Source organism: Montipora capricornis, chromosome 4 (assembly GCF_036669925.1).
Source record: "Montipora capricornis isolate CH-2021 chromosome 4, ASM3666992v2, whole genome shotgun sequence".
NCBI classification, from domain to species: domain Eukaryota; kingdom Metazoa; phylum Cnidaria; class Anthozoa; order Scleractinia; family Acroporidae; genus Montipora; species Montipora capricornis.
This window is the reverse complement of record NC_090886.1, coordinates 5,773,594-5,791,093: the sequence shown is the minus strand read 5'-3', so window position 1 is coordinate 5,791,093 and position 17,500 is coordinate 5,773,594. Positions and strand designations below refer to the sequence as shown.

General features: G+C 40.5%; 1 protein-coding gene across 1 annotated transcript in view; it reads left to right on the top strand.

Annotated features, from left to right (window-relative positions):
* LOC138045347 (uncharacterized) overlaps window positions 1-17,500 on the top strand; it is an 89,171-nt gene that overhangs the window by 49,882 nt on the left and 21,789 nt on the right. Inside the window, exons 17-22 of the mRNA XM_068891805.1 lie at window positions 8,646-8,734; window positions 12,015-12,257; window positions 14,228-14,326; window positions 15,002-15,096; window positions 15,594-15,875; window positions 16,343-16,492. Coding sequence (XP_068747906.1) covers window positions 8,646-8,734; window positions 12,015-12,257; window positions 14,228-14,326; window positions 15,002-15,096; window positions 15,594-15,875; window positions 16,343-16,492 — 958 coding nt within the window. The remainder of the gene's footprint in view (window positions 1-8,645; window positions 8,735-12,014; window positions 12,258-14,227; window positions 14,327-15,001; window positions 15,097-15,593; window positions 15,876-16,342; window positions 16,493-17,500) is intronic.

The following is a 17,500-nucleotide window of genomic DNA, read 5'->3' as shown; positions in this document are numbered from 1 at the left end:
TGTACAAAATTGAGAAAATATCTTTATTTTTGCCGCCTACTGTGCGCTTAAGTAAGCCAAGTACCCTGTTTGCTTTATGGACTATTTGTTCAACATGTTTTGACCATTTCAGGTCACTCGCCATAATAACTCCAAGATCTTTATAATTAGATACATTTCGTAACATGGTACCCGATATATTGTACCGTGTGGATCTTTTGTCATTGTTATGTGAAATTCTCATGACTTCACATTTGATAGAATTAAATTTCACCTGCCAAAGATCCGCCCATAGGTCGAGGGTGGTCAGATCTATCTGCAAAGCAATAGAATCTTCCACGTTATTTATCTGTGGATAGATTTTGGTGTCATCAGCAAATAATTTGGCAGTAGACGTGATAATGTCAGGTATGTCGTTCACCTAAATAAGGAACATAACCGGCCCCAGTATTGAGCCCTGAGGGACACCAGATATAACAGGCGACCAATCCGAGTACGATCCACGTATCAGAACTCTTTGTTTTCGATTGGTTAAAAAGTTCCTAAACCACAGGTGTAGTTGCCCATCTATACCGTACCTGTTGAGTTTAAAAGTAGGCGCTCATGGGGGACACAGTCGAACGCTTTTAAAAGTCCAGAAATATTACATCAGATACTTTTGACGAATTTCTTGTTAAGCTCCAGTCGTTATAACAGCTTAAGAGTTGCGACACTGTCGATCTGCCTTCCAAGTAGCCAAATTGGCTTGGGTTTAGTAGTTTATGTTCAGTCCAGAATGAGACAACTTTTGATGTTACAATCTTCTCAGCTGTTTTGCTAATGATGGATGTTAGCGAGATTTGGCGATAGTTTTCCTTTTGGTGTTTTGGTCCCTTTTTATGGACTGGAAGAATATGTGCAATTTTCCAGTCAACGGGCAGCGAGCCAGATTGGAACGACTTGTTAAATAGATTACAAAGTGATGTAGATAGTTCCAGTGCGCATTCCTTTAGGATACGAGCCAATAATTTATCAGGACCTGGGGACTTATGTATGTTTAGGTTTTTCAGATGTTTTTCCACTTCGCTAGGTGTACATAATACGTTGCATAACTTTTCATCGATAACATAATCGAATTCCAGAAGAGTCTTTTGTTCATGTGTGAATACCGATGCAAAATATGCGTTCATGCGTTGTGCAATCTCTTGATCACCTGTGATTTCTGCACATCCTTCTTTTAGGAACACTAGGTCGTTAGTACCTTTTCTTAATGATTTCATTTAGTTCCAAAAAGGCTTGGAATTATTCTCTACTTGTAATTTATCAGCTAGTGTTTTAAATTAAAATAGCTCCATTTGGCTGTGTTACATTTCTTTTTCAATGCGTTGTTCAAAATGCGATAGGCGACCCAATGATCCTCGCTGTTAGATTTTTGGGCCTTTTTATAGAAGTTTTTCTTTTTCCGGGCAATTTAATTAAGTCCTTCGTAATCCATGGAGCGATGTTTTTTCTTTTGTGACGGTCATTGGGTATACTTTCGTTAACCGCTGCAAAATAAAGATCATTCCATGCTTCCCAGTTAGCATTAATGTCCTGTTGTTCTAACGTAAAATACCAAGGTGAATAACTGAACAGAGATCTTAGATGGTTCCAGTCTGCCTTGCTAAACGCATAATTTTCTTTCGTTGAGATCCGTTGTTGGTAGGGACGAGTGTTTACGGTAAATGTTATTGAATTATGGTCAGAGAAAGGTTCACTGACTTCCAAGTTATTTATCAGGTCGATGTTTGTCGTCAGTACTAGGTCTAATATGTTATTTTCGCGGGTAGGCTCGTCAACCATTTGATACAAGAAATTGTCTTTAATTATATCGGACAGAAGGTGGTGATGCTCAGATGATTTTGTAGGATGGCTCGTAGTCCAATCAAACTCACTTAGGTTAAAGTCGCCAGTGATGAGAAGATCTGTGGTTGTAATAGAAGAAAGACATGACCGAAGGTCTTCAAAGGGCTTCAAGTCACTATTAGGTGGCCTGTAAAATGTCCCAATCGTTAATTTCTTCTCGCCGTCAGCAATTATATCAACAAAGAGTAACTCGGAAGGTAGATCTTGATGTTCTCGTATTGAGGTGATCATGCCTTTCTTCGTCGCTATCAAAACACCACCGCCATGTCTAGCTCCATTACCAGCGCGGTCTTTCCGATAAACTGTGTAATCGCTGCCGATGACCTCCTCACTTGAAATTGAACAGTCTAAATGTGTTTCAGTTAGAACAACGATATCTGCTTGAGTATTAGCCAGTTCCAGTTGTAGTTTAGCAACTTTGTTGACAATGCTCCTGGCAGTTGTGTAGAATACCTTCAACTTCGAAGTGTCACCCTGTCTTTGAGGTCGTATTGTGCATTCAGGCACGTAACCAGGATTAGTTTTTACGTCGCCACTGCATAGAATCTTGTAAACAGCTGGATTAAATGCACAGGAAGCATTTGAGTAGTATTTAATAGCCTCAAGAGAAACTTTGAACGCTGGAGCCTCTCAAGTTTTCGAACGCAACCACGTGGAACGACAGCGAACACTCCAACATCGACATACGTTCTGAAAAATACTCGTGGCCGAAAAATAATCTTTCCTGATTGTGCACAATGGTAATAATGATCGAGGAAGCCATTTTGCGGAGGAAAAATGCACAGAGAGGCACAGAATATCGCCAGGAGAACAGAAGTCGCTAGAGCATAACCATCCGCCATTATCCCCACTCGAAGTCCCATTACTCAGTAGAATTACTCAGTAGAATTGCTCAACTAGTAGCCCAACTGTTCACCTTTGTGCTCCTTTACATAGAAAAATCTCGATTCCTTTTGGTCAAGACCATACAATCACTCAATCTGAACAAAGTTAAGACGCGGTCTCCTTCGATTGAACGCAACTAGGAAACTTTAGATAGAAGGACGCGGACGACCACAAGTCCAAGTTTACTGAAGTCGCATCTTAGTTGTCTGGCAATTTACACTTATTTTGTACTCAACTCTGCACAGTCTTCAGGTAAAAAAAATGGAAATGTGACAGTGAAGAATTATTTGAAAGTAAGCTTCTCCTGTGTCTGTTTTGTGCTTCATTATTACCGGTCAAACGTCTTCCGAAAAGGGTATCCTGAATTGTGAGACTGAAATTTATTTAATTGCTGTTGTGTTTCTTGTTTGCACGCACGCAATTAAAACAGGAAGGGTTTATTTTCCTCTAATAGCAAATATTTTGTTTGTTTCAATAATTTTCCAGTTGATAATTATGTGGCTATCTTTGCATACGTATGTTTCATCCCTGCCAAAGGACTCATCAGAGACCTTTCGGCTAACTCGTCAAACATCGCGTTTGAAGTCCCGCTAGCATCAAAATGATGGTGGCAATCTGGCCTCGTATCACGTAAGGATTCCCAATTGCGTAATCTGCCAATTAACAACTTGAAAAAGTGTAAGAATTTCACAATAGATAATGATGTGGCTAGCCTTACATGCGTATGTTTCATCCACATTTATGTCCATCAATGCTTCTCTTTCCTTTTGCAGTATTTCTTTTATGTTGTTCAACAGTTTTAAGTGGTTATTGCAATGTTTCATTCTACTTTTTGGGCATTTTGGAAAAAAAAAGGAAAGGAAAGGAACTTATTAATTTTCTAGTCGTTCTAGTGTTGGAGCACTAATTGGGGACACTGTAAACTGAAATTAACAATTAACACAAAGCAAGGCAAATGTTCAGGGGGAAACCAGAGTACCCTGAGAAAAACCTCTTGGTGCAGAGTAGAGAACCGACAAACTCAACTCACATATGACACCGAGTCTGGGAATAGAACCAGAGCCCCATTGGTGGGTGGCGAGTGCTGTCACCATTGCGCCATCTCTGCACCCCAAATCACTGAATTATATCATCTTGAGTAACTTAGCCCCTTTAAAAAAGAAACGAGTGAGTTTCATTCTAGAGCGTGTTTTGTTATCTTTGAACTGAATTTATTACCAAAGCTTAAAAAAGTAAATGACCTCAAAACGGGACACGACATTACAAAATAATTCAACGTGTGAACGTGTAAGCCAAAGGGCCATTGCTGGCATGACGTCTGGGTGACCCCTAAAATGGTCTACATCACCCCCTCCCCCCTACTTAAAAAATATTTACTGAAACGCTAACGTTCAATACCATCAAACTCAGTTCCTTTTGTTTTTGTGTAACACGTATCACAGGAAACCCTGTTTACGCTCAGGGAGCGTCTAGTTTCAAAAGGGTTAGGTTTGTTTGAGGTGTGGCCTGGACCTTTGTCGTTAGCTGTATAAAATTATTTGTTAGCGAATGTTATCACATGGTTACAGCTCGGTCTTATGACAAATAATTTAGATTATTATTCCACTCTTATGCCATTTTACCATATTTGGTCAAGAGAACGCGCAAAATATGAGACGGTAATACACTGTAGTGTCCCGGTTTGACCGGTTTAGACAAGAGCAAATACGGACGCCTGAGAATTAAGCTTGTCATCGGCTTGTCTCTCGTCATAAACATTTTAAACATTTTATCTAAGCAAGCGGCGACTGGGTGGTCTAGTGGTTAGGAGTGGTAGCAGGTGAGCAACTAAATGATTGTAAATTCGAGTCCCGAGTCTGATTAGCTGGGTTGTGTTTTAAAAGAAAAATGTTCAATTCCCAGGGTCATAAAATAATGATAATTGTGGTACCAGTCCCAGATTCTACGACTTCCGGAGTTCATATACGAGTCATCAATGTACTTGACATGGGGGCGGTCAAAAGCACTACATTCGAAGACTCTTTATGGGAAGCTTTAAGTGGCCTCAACTTAGAGAATGTGTCCCTTCGTATCGAACAGAAAGAAGCAACAGGTAACATCATAGTTTTAACCGAAGACACTCTGATCATTTCACTGACCGGCTTCGCGCCAGCTGACACTTTCGGCTCAAAATTTTACATTGTTCGCAAGCTAACCAATGAAAAAATTTGAATTTCTGATGTCTCCAGAGCCCTATGTTTTCTTGTGCGAACGCCCCGCCGGCTAATAGAAAGGATGGGATCTGGGAACGAGAATGACATGGACCGTGTGGCGGCTGCTAGGGGCGCCTTATGGGTACTCTCGGCTTCGATGTCGTGAGCTGCGCCCTTCGCAATTCAGAGCACAGAATGCAAGAACGACTGATTAGAGAAGACATTTATTTATTTCTTTTGTTTTCCCTCGAACGATATATACAGACCTTTTCACCTTGAAGTTAACGGCGAGGGGAAGTCATTGCACTGCCAGACTCACGAAAGGGGCCATCTCGAATGACACTATCTAAAATGTTCACTACAAGCATAGCCTCCAACGCAGATGTTCTTAGGGCTTCGTCACGCGTTCCTCCTCCACGAACGTCTGCTGAAACGAAAACCACTTCCGTTCAACCGCTGTTTGCCCACTATTTAAAGAAACCAATCAGTATTGACTGATTGTGTTATGCATAGCCAATCACATGCTGCGAAAGAGTGCCATACAAATCACGAGTTTACCCAAAACTGGAAAACGGTCTCTGATTGGCCCGTAATCCACGAACGGAAGTGGTTTTTCATTTCAGCAGGGAAAGTACACTTGGCCATTTTCAGTAGACGTTAGTGGGGGAGGAACGCGCGGCGAAGTCCTAAGAACGTCTGCTTGGGAGGCTACTATAAGCAGAGACATTTTACAATCTGAAATTTGGAAATTTGATGTTGTCTTTTCAGACCCGGAAGTGTGATAGCCGACGTGCAGTTGGAAGCTGCCAGTCCAAATGCGAGTGTTGTTCTTGATGTCGTGTCCGGGATGAACAACCTGGGAAATTTTTCACTGGATCGGAATGAAACAAAGATGAAGATTGAACAAGGTACTATGTTCGGTTTTAGAATTCACTTAAATTAAACATGAAGACAATTTTAAAAGGAATCGCTTTCCAATTTGCTTTTATTTTAATTCATCCAAGCATGCAGAGATGCCGACTCCCGGAGATCTAAAATGTGGAGATCTTTTCTTTGCATCACCCTCTTCATTACCAACCCACCACAACCATCAGAAATTGGCACCCCCCTCTCTTAAATTAACTCTACCCCTTCCCCAAAGTCGCACAAGGTTCCCCCCAGCATTTTGTTGATTTCCAGCCCACACCTTAAAACAAAAACGGGATAAACATACCTTTGGTATTCGATACACGAAGTAAGTTTTTTCTTTCATCTTTTCTATTGTATTTCTTAGCTGTCTGAATCCAAGGGCTCGTAGCCTAAGAGCTTCTTCTGAATACAAGAAAAGTCTGACGCCATGACAAATCGCCCTTACAGGCATAAATTGGCACCGCGCGAGAAAGTGGAAATCCGCGACAAACTTGGAATTTTTTTTCGCACTCTTAAATGAAAATGTAACGTAAAGGTGCGCCTCGTGAGTCCACAGCATTTTGACCACCGTGATGAAGAATATTAGGGAGCTTTAGCAACGACAACGGCGACGGCAACGAGAACGTCACAAATTTGCATATTTAGTGGGAAAAAACAATAAATAGCTTTGCACGCGCTGTATGTGCGTTTTTATTTTTGTCCATTTTTTTGCCGTCGTCAGCAAAACAACAACGTGAAATAGACAAATTTGAGGTTTTATTGAGGACGTCAGCACTTGGAGATAAATTTTCATTTTCTCCCGTAAACTAAGCGTGACTCATATCAGTTTCATTCTTGAGGGACTGCTACACCATTGTCATGTTTAAGAGCTTGGACTAGTCGCGAAGTGATTAAAATAACGCAAATTTATGTTTTGAGGTGACGTTCTCGTTGCCGTTCCGTCGTCATTGCTAAAGCTCCCTATTGTTTTCGATAAGAGGACGGACAACGCTGAACCGCGTTTGATTTGTTAAGTCTTAACTACTGTTGTCGCTTATTGCAGAGGCACCCAACGAATCTGTTCCTCACATTATCTGTTCCCCAGAGGAATATTGCTGGCTGGCAAAAGTACAGGTGTTTCGATGAGCTGGCTGGGAAATTTCGTTATTGATAGACGTTTTGCCTGGGAATTACTGACTTTTTCTAACATTTCAACCCGAGCTGGCTGTAGAGACTCTGAAGACTGAGGAGGACGACTAAAAAAAAAAAAAAAGAACCCTTCCCTCTCCCAGAGAGGACTCGTTTCGGATCGAGGGATTTGAAAGCACGCGGAATTCTTGGCTGAGAAATAAATTTGATCAGCTGGCTGGGAAACCAACCAATTTTATATAGCTGGCTGGGAAATTTCTTGTGTCTTGCTGGGAAAAGGAACAGATAATGTTTTCCCAGCAACACTGAAAAACACCTGAAAATGCCTTCATAACATTTATTTTCATTAACTGGGGTATAATAATACATTTTACAACAAATTGGTCGTTGGGTGCCCCTGTTATTGTAATGGAGGTACGGTCGTCACTGGATTACCCACCTTTGGATCTCGCATTGGAAATCGCTGAACGCTAAAAGAAGCCGACTTTCTTTAGAAACCCATGGGGGTGTTGAGTTCAGTTCCTTTGTTATTTATAAAAAAAAAATGTTACCTTTTACTGTTTTTGTCCGTAGGAATTCAAAATGTCATTGTCAGTGCACCCACTTCAAGGGTCAACGTGAGCGACAGAATAGTGTTGTTCTGCTTTGTGATTGGTGGACCTAACGACTTGAACATCACGTGGTATAAGGCAGGCAAAGTGATTGGCTTAACCCATCGCACCAAAGTCGAGACCATTTTGCGTCACTCCAATTTGACCATCAGGGATGTGAGGCCGGAAGATGAGGGAAATTACACCTGTAATGCGGGGTGGGTATTTTTCTCAAAACCACTGCTTGGCGAGGTAAACTCTGATATCCACCTTTAAAGTATTTTGCTATGACTTCGAAGTTTCTCTTTTGAAGGTGCTGTGTCACGAAATTGCAATTAATTTTGTGTCATTTTACCAATTACTCTCTAGGCAACTTAACGTTAACACAGAAATTATTTTGAACAGAAATCAAGGCTTCGTGACAACAAAATGTCTGGCGAGCATACTTTAGTTAGAAACAACAGGGATAACCTATCTTTGAAAAACTCTTAGGCTGGACAGTTTTCAAAAACCAAATTGACCTAATCGGCTAATTCGATGTTGTTCTCAATTTAAATCTGCCGGGGTTAAGATTCTTCGTGTATTGTATTTGCATTATAATGTAGCATTCACATTTAAATGATACATGGAAATACCTGGAACAAAGTGTTTTATTCCCAAACGGCCTAGGGTCTGAATTGGGTACAACATTGAGTTAGCCGATTTGGTGTATTGCAATCCATTTAAATCTCCCCCAATTTTTGCCATTCCTACTTCGAATCCTTTTGTATTTGCTGTTTTGTTGAAACCTTCTTTCAATATTTTATATACAAAAGGATTCGAACCAGAACTGGCAAGAGTTAATTTTGCGTTTTCCCTGATTTGGTTGCCTGTTCCCCGTCGCTCTATTTGGCCAGATTTGGTGACACAGCTCCTATTATACGCCTCAAAACTGGCAATCAGTCAATTAACCAACGATTGAAATGGGTAGCTAAAGTGTCAGGCTTTTTCTTGTAAGTGTTAGGGAGGCCACTCTCATAAGGACTGTCGCACGACTATCGGAATTTGTTTTCATTTTGTACGGTTTTCGTTATTTTAGCAAAGGCATTCAGAACAGAGCATCGAATATATTCATTGAAGTAATTCCTGTGCTATCAATTAAACCACAAGCTGTCTCCAAGCGAGTTGGTAAGTATTCATTATGAATAACAGAGAATTTATGAAATGTACTACATTTAGACTGCGGATATAAAATTTACTGAGAAGCAAGATCATCGTCTTTGTATAAGGAGCTTAAAACAGTTGAAAAGAGGCCTGTTTTAAGACAAACCAGGGTGAAGATATAAAAGAGAAAACAAGAGGCAAAAATTATCAAATTGTGAAAAAGAAAAAAGAAGATAAAGCAGACTATATTTATACCTGTATTTAAGGAAAGTGCCTACTATTGTTATTGCGCATACGTTCTGCGCCATCTCCAGATACTTGGATTTCCTATCGGTAGTGCTTACTAATGCCGGGATATTTTTGCGCAGTTTAAAACTATTTGGAGAAGGCAGAACTTAGCAAGTGCTCTTGCTATCCAAAAGGAAAATTGAGGGGAGCCATGCATTTTTCAGAGATAATTAAGCTTTAATTTGGAAAGGAACGCGATACAGTGCTTTGTATTTTAAAGCTTTTTACTAATATTGTTGATTAAGAGCCCATTTCTGAGTTGCTGCATGCCTCATTTTCAAAGCGAGGCCTGGTGCACAACCATTCAAATGGAAATGAGTTGCGTATTCTTATGCAAATCAAACTCGTTTCCCTTACAATAGTTGAGCAACAAGACTCACTTCGAAACCGAGACAAACAGCAACTCGGAAATGGCCCATTATCTTTGAAAAATGCGTGGTTATCCCCAATTTTCTTTTTGGAATTTAATAACACGTGTTGAGATCTGCTTTTCCCACATACCCATACAACCGCGCAAAAATACCTTTGAATTAGTAGGCACCGTCCTAAAGTATCTTCATTCTTAATATGAGGGAGTGGATTAAGGCTGATTACGAGTTACGAGGTAGAGAACTGGGGTTTAAATTTGATTCTCGGAGGGAAAGATTATGACAGTAAAGGAACCAATTTTAGAAGTTGAAAAAAGAAGCGTAAAGAAAATCCAAGGCCCATTGTCCAGGAGCCGTTCAACTCTAACAAGTGATTTTATATCAACCTAGCTTTGAATCAGTTTCACCCGTCAAAAAAGCCTTAAAGGGGCTATGTCACGCTATTTTAGGGTGTTTCGAGGAAATCTTTAGTTAATCACGAGTTTAAAACTTGAAATGGCAATATGGAATTCATTTACTGACAAAATTATCATTACATTACAAACAATACGACTTTGAGCAAAAACGACCTTTATCGAGGCGAATTTGCCATAAACTTGAAAAACGTTGGGTCGACTTTTTGAAGATTACCCAAACGCAATCCGTTCAGTCTTGTCCATTTGTGTCCATCCATGCCTCTCTTTCCTTTTGCGGCGCATGCGTGTGTTTCTTTTATGTTGTTTAATAGTTTTAATTAAGTGGTTATATATTGCAATGTTTCATTCTACTTTTGGGCATTTTGGGTGCCATGAAATTACATCATTTTGCGTTACATAGCGCCTTTAACAATATATTTTATGCTGTAGGAAACCACTGAAAAGTCCAAGTCAAAAGCGAAGGTTAAAAATCCTGTGGGAAATTGATTTAACCATTAATCCAGGTTTAGCTTAATCGGGCTTTGAAGAACTGGGCCCACATACGGTCTATATGACTCAGTAGGGAGCTTTAGAAACGACGAAGGCAACGGCAACGAGAACGTCGTCGTTAAATGTGAATTATTGAAATCGCTTGGCGGCTATTCCAAGCATTTTAACGCGACAAAAGTGTGGCAAAGAACGAAAGAACGAGAACGAAACTAGTATGAACGGCGCTCAATTTAGAAGAGATAGTGAATAATTATCCTCAAGTGCTGACGTTCTCCCTAAAATCTCAAACTTGGTCATTTCACGTTGTTGTTTTGCTGACGACGGCAAAGAAATCGACAAAAATGAAAAGATGTACGTGCAGAGCGTGCAAAGCGTGCAAAGCTATTGCTTTTGCTTAGTAAAAAAGCAAATGTGTGATGTTCTCGTTGCCATCGCCGTTGTCGTTGCTAAGGCTCCCTAGTGTGTATTGGACACCCCTCACTTAGTTGCAACTGATCATTTAAAGATACAATTGACCGAATGCACGTGAAGGCGCCGCACGGCTGCCGCCATAAGATCCGTGTATGATCTGGGAGCACCGCAGACCCAGCCAGAAGTAATTGGAGGAAAACCGGAGTACCCGGGGAAAACTCACCCCACATGCGACCTTAGGATTGAACCTGGGTCTCAGAGGTGGGAGGCCTGGTTGATGACCACTAAGAAATCCTGACTCCCCAGTCAGGATGGTGAAAAGTTGGCCGAGAAGTTGAATCAGTCCCTGGTTTAGCTTCTCGGCTGCACTTGTAAATAGCCAACTGGTTTGCCTCCGACCCGTAGGGATTCTTAACAGTTGTTGTTGTTGTTGTGTTCTGTTGTTTCGTTGGTTTTGTTTCGTTGGCCCTGAAAAGCCCTATGGAGAGTGGCCGATAAGTATGTATCAATTTACATTTGTAGCGGAGCACCATGGGTAAGAAAATATGGTAACCCATCCGTGCGAGAAAATTTGTTTTTGGTCACCAAGAACGTACTATCTGATTGTAATCATCCTATATATAATCTATTACCTGAAATCAAAGACACTAATAATAATAATAATAATAATAATAATAATAATAATAATAATATTTATACAGGGGGCGTTCTCACATTAAGTGGTTTTCGGAACGGCCCTGTGAAAAATATTATAAAAAAAAAAAACGTAAAAGCTACATAAGGAAATACTGCATAATTATAACTTGAGAAGAAACACAGTAGTGAAACCACTAGTACGGACTACCCGCTTCATGAATGTATTTTCGAATAGACTTATTTTTAGATATTAATTTATATTGTAACATAAGATATGTGTTTTTATCTTTTGATCGAATAAAGACTCATTATTATTATTATTATTATTACCATACGACCGTCTAACCCTCCATTTATGCCAATGTGACCAGTATCACGTGACCATATCGCGGACTTTAGAGCTCATCGAGGCGGCCATCAATCTCGTACCCAGAGACCTGGGGCTTTTTGGTCAGCGGGTGACCGCTGACCAGGTACTGGATTTCGACTGGATCGCAGGCTCAAGCCACGTTAATTTTTTTTGTAAGAACAAATACCAAAGAGCTTGGCTTGGCTAAATCTATATATTCTATTGTGTGCCAAGTAGGAAACCACTTGAAAACGATGTAAAATTGTTGTTGTTGGTCTGGTTGCGTTTACCTTACCTCCATTTTCAAAAACCAGAGCAAACATCTAACACCTCTGCATCTCTTTCAGGGGATGAGGCAACGTTTACATGTACTGCTGGTAGCGGCTTCAGAACTGGTTCTACCCTATTACTGGTTGAAGTGACAGACAGAGACAACATAGTTCGTCACCAGAACTCCAGTTACACAGCGAGTGATCTGCAAATTCCCCAGGGAGTGGACCGTCTTACTAGAAGATTTGTTTGCGAATTGTGGGCTCAGCAGACGTTGCTATCAACGAGTGAAGAAGCAGAATTGATCATCGTCGCTCGAGGTACGACCAAAAAATTAACCATTTCCGATTTTACTGTGTAAAGTGAAAGGGCGAGGGTAAGTATACTAGAATGGATTTTCGAAGTTGCAACTGATCATGAAGAATGTGTGAAAACATACTTTGGCTTTTGCCTATCTATTTCATTACCGGACTGTCGACTCAAACGACAAGCTACGGCTTCTCTGAATAAATACACATCAACTCGTATTATTTTTTCGGAAGCATCTCAGCGGAATCCTAAATTCTTGAATCTGGTTGGCAAATAACGAGCTCTTGGCCGGCCCAGCGATTTTCCATCCGGACCGGAATTCTTTCGTTTCCTAACCGTTGCAAAGAGAAAGAAAAACATCACCAATGGAATAAAAGGCCTGGTTATTCTTCACAAAGGCGAGTATTCACATGATTTTTCTGAAAACAGTTTCCTGTGCTGTTGACATGCAGTTGAACTTGAAACAACTTACACTGCAGAGCAGTTTTTCGGTTGACATCCGTTATTTTTCTTGGAGTTCTATATAATTATCTCGTTCTGTATTGCTTCATTTTAGAATATACGGATTCGTAGCTAAGATAGGCAAGCAAACAAATCGCAACGCTGTGATTTTTCGGTTGTTGTTTTTCTTGAATTAAACTGTTGACATGTCGTTTAACCAAAACGACAAACTGCAAAGAAGTTTTTTTGAGCTCAGTTTTTCGGTTGACATCCGTTATTTTCTTTGGAGTTATATTTTATAGCCTCGCTCTATTTTGTTTCGTTTAAGAAAGTACAGATTCCTAGCTAAAATAGTCAAACAAACAAATCCCAACGCCGTGGAGTTTGCATGATGAACTAATGTCAACAAGTTTTTCTTGTGTAGTTTTCTAAGTTTTGCATTTATTTGTGAAGGACTTGACTTAGAACAAAGATAAATCCTTGAAATAATAAGATATGAAGGCAGAGACTGAGATCTTTGAGTATTTTTCACTAAATTTTTTCCTCCTGTGTTAAGAAGTTTCCTTTCATTTTCAACAGGACAAAACATTTTAATACTTAGGACATTATTCGCCTGTTTGTAAGAATTTTTCAAACATCATATATATTGTTTAGTTTGTTTAATGGCATTTCTCTGTGCTTGCTACGAATCATAGTAATTGTTTGTTTTTTAGATTTATTGCACCAAGAGATATTTGAAGTTCTCTCTGAGCTTTGCCAACGGAGCGCTTTCTTCAGTAATAAGTTACGCGCCGATCAAATCGAAATTTCAACATCCCTCCCCGGGCAAACTACGGGCATTTGACTATCCTCTGTGCCCGGGGTGGAAAAAATTGAACTGGAAGTGTCAGGTTTCAAATAATTGTTTTTTTCGGGCGACAAAGTCGCTAACAGCTATAAAACACGTGTTTGGACGAGATGAAACAGTTTAAAGGAAGAGATGTAACATTTAAGAGCTATTGGCTTACAAAAAAGGTCCTCAAAAGGTCTTTATTAAAGACGGCAGGATCCGATGACGACTGTTCTTTAATAGGGTCTGACAGACAAATCCGTCAAATTCGACGATAGGATAGGTAATGTGAATACCATTTGAGCCCGAGGGGGCGGGAATTTGAATGATTCAATCTTCAAAAGTTCAAATGCCCGGGCTTTGTTTGGGGGAGGGGGATGTTGAAGTTTCGAGTTGATCGGCGCATTAATTTCAATTGTAACAGTGCGACGTAAGAGCGCGCAGAAAGACTTTTTGCGAACCAGTTTGCCATGTTCATTTTCAGAAAAAAAAAAGCAGAAAAAATAAATACGTTATTAACCGGCGTAAGTCGCTCCGTATAGGGAAAAACTGTTCCCTCGGCTTTGAGTACGTCCCTGGGCCCGCGGCCTCAGCCCGTACTCATGACCTCGGGCCGTACTCAAGACCTCGGGCACAGCTTTTTCCTATACCGACCTCCCAGCAGGTGAATAACATATATATATTTTATGTACCTCTTTTCTCGTATGGCAGATGCGCCAACGTGCCCGGCTCAAATTATACAAGGGATTGCGTGGGCCGCAACTGCTGCAGCTGGGATCGACATACAGCCGTGTCCGAATGGGGCCAGCGGTAAGTCAACATACAAGATGCGCCTGCGCCTTGTTCACCTTGCATTTATTAACAGAATGCCAAGCAGGTTGTTTTGTTTTACCTGATTTTCTTTGTTTCATTAGGATTTCTTTTTAAACTTTTAGAATGCTATCTCCTCTAATCCGCTTTCAGTTTTGATTTTTCCTTTCATATCAGAACTTACAAAAGATTTTTCATTCTACAAAATTGCAATAGACCTTTTGGGCTTGTACATTTTGTTTTCCCAATACAGATCATGTGATAATACTCAGGAGGCTTGGTCCTTTGTTTTGTTCATTAAAAAGAGTGCATGCAGGCATATTCATGCTTGCATGCCCTCATTTTAATGAACAAAACAAAAGACCAAACCTCCTGAGTATTATCACATGATCTGTATTGGGAAACAAAATGTACAAGCCGAAAAGGTCTATTCCATGCTCTTGTCGCTCTCTCTGTTTGAAGATGTCAAAAATAGATTATTCTTAACCGGGATTGTAAGAAAAAGCGTTTTTCGAGCTGCTACGTTCGAAGCATTTAATACCATCGACGTGTTGATGGGGAACTCAAATGAAGCGTTTTCGGACAAAATGTTTGGGGTAACGCTTTGTGTGAAAAAGGTCTTCTGTGCTCGTTTTAAACGGTTTATCATATGTCTGAAATTTGATGCCATTGTAGGAAGCGCATCACGTGAGTGTTCTAACGACGCAAAGTGGAAGGACCCAAGCTTCCTCGGCTGCAGCTCATTTGGGTACATCTTGCTCCAAGATCAGGCAAGTATCGCCCCGCGATACAAGCGCCAAGTGCGAGCACCTCTTAAGAATATCACTGAGAATATGACGTTTGCACAGGAAATGTATCTAATATGTTGTTTGCATATTTGCTTTTCTGGCTGTAAATATAATAACTTGGATGTTTAAAAGCGACGAAACCCTCTGAAATCGCACCGTACGGAGCAGTACGAGTTCCTAGTAGGGCCTTACGGCTTTTTCCGGTCCTGCTCGCGCTAATTCGTACGGCCCTCATAGGGGATTTTGCCACTAGTTTTAGAATGAAAGCGCATGAGGGGCCCGTACGGGCCATATGATAAAAGCGCTTTTTGCGAAAGAAAAAAGGAAATAAATTTAATTGTAAACATTATTTTCGATGCTGGTTTGATGTTTGCAGACTAATGCCTTCTGTCACTAAGACAGCCATGCTGCGCTAGTGACTTTGTTCACTGCAGACAACATGACTCTGATCATTAATTTTTTTCTCCATTTGCTCTCAGATCGAAGCAGCCACAGGTGGCTTCCAGTCAAACACGAGCGCCGGGGAAGTCCTGGCCCAACTCGCGAACGTAACAAATCCAATAACAAAAATTGTCAAGAGGCCAAGAGAGATATACGGTGGAGACCTGTTGATAGCAGTTGATATTCTCGTGCTGTTGGCGGGGTATAATAACGCGAGTCAAGGCAATATAAGTTCAGAGGAACACGTAAAGGATCTTGCACAAGTAGTCAGCAATTTACTTGAGCCGGAAAACGCTGTCACTTGGTTAGGCCTTGAACAGGTAACTTATAAATAGGACATTGTGGCACAGAGGTTAGGGCGCTAGCCTTGCGATCCGTAGACCCAGGGTTCAAGACCAGTTCTGATCACTCGTTGAATTTGATCCTGGTACTCCCCGGTTCATCTAACAAAACTCACAATAATGCAACGATTTTTTTAAAATTTTATTTGATATAACAAGCCCCAGATATGTCCAGAAAAGGCACGTACTTAGATTTCAAGATTTCAATAAGCGTCACGACGTGTCCGCTTTCTCTTCTCCCCAACTTCAACATCATTCGTGTCAAGGAATACACGTCACAATTAACGTCACAAAGTGTTCCCAATACTTTGCTCCTCAAGTAAAAATGAACAACTGCATTTACCCTAAGCTGAAAATAACGATGCTGATCCTAACACATGCATTGCTGTTTTTCTTGCTGTTATATACAAAATTGAAGAGTTAAGAATATCCCGTTTCATCCGCAGGAAGGGCAGGGGAGAGGTCGATCATTGGTCAATGCAGTCGATGATTATGGGCTGGGAGTTGCTGCCACATTAACTGAATCTACAAAGTCGAGAACAGTCGCAACAAAGAACTTAAAGCTAACCATAAAGAGGATTACTCCTGAAAGTGTGGTAAGAGCATTTGCAGGCCCAGTGAGAGTGATTCTCGCATTTATGAAGGAACTTCTGCAACCTCGTTCCCAGGGCTTTTGTTCTAGTCTCGGCAATAGTCTTTGGACTTGAAAGCGGTAAAAATGGTTGAAAAATGCTTTCCCCCCCCCCCCCCCCGAAAAAAACATTGAATGCTTGACAAATTTTGAGACAAGCGATAACCTCCACGACACTTAACTTTCTCTGTTTATTGAAGAAAACCGAAACGTAAACACGGCAAAAAGAGAAAAACTGACCTCAATGTATTGAAGCGGTGGTGCGAATCCGTGAAAGAACCAACTTTGGCTTTTGACAAACTCCTCCCGAGGAACTTGACTATCTTTTATATCATTTCTTCATCAAAGTCAGTTTTTCTCGACTGGAAGTTTACTTAGAAACAGAGATTATCGTTGTTAATATTTCTGTAGACCTTCTGATAAAGGATTTTCCGATATTCCATGTTACTTTTCCTTACATGTAATGCAACTGTTGAAATAAAATGCACGACGCTTTTTTGCGTTTTTGACCAATCAACGCCAACCTAATATAAGCGCGCGAAACTTGGACGGTCACTCGCTGAATAGTCACGTGAGATAGTTTGTCTCGAGAGGAGGCAAGTGATAAGTTAAGCTTTATATTACGTTTGTTCTATTTTCCAACTGAGTTGAATAATCTCTTATTGGACGATTTAGAGTATAGTATCGTGTGATATTTTTACTCGTCTCTTGTATTTTGACTCGCCCTACAGGTTCGCTAAAATACAGCGAGACTAGTAAAAACCTTCCACGATACTACACACTAAATCGTCCAATAAGATGTATGTATTGTATCTCGTAACGCTTAGATTTGTTTTCGAATTTCCTTTAATTGCGTCGCAATCTCAGAAACTCTGTGTATGAACCATAGGGAAATCGTAGCTCGTCACGGTTAATCAAGATGGTGGCACCTCTTTATTGAAAGTGAAAATAAGCGATTCTAAAATTCTTTTTC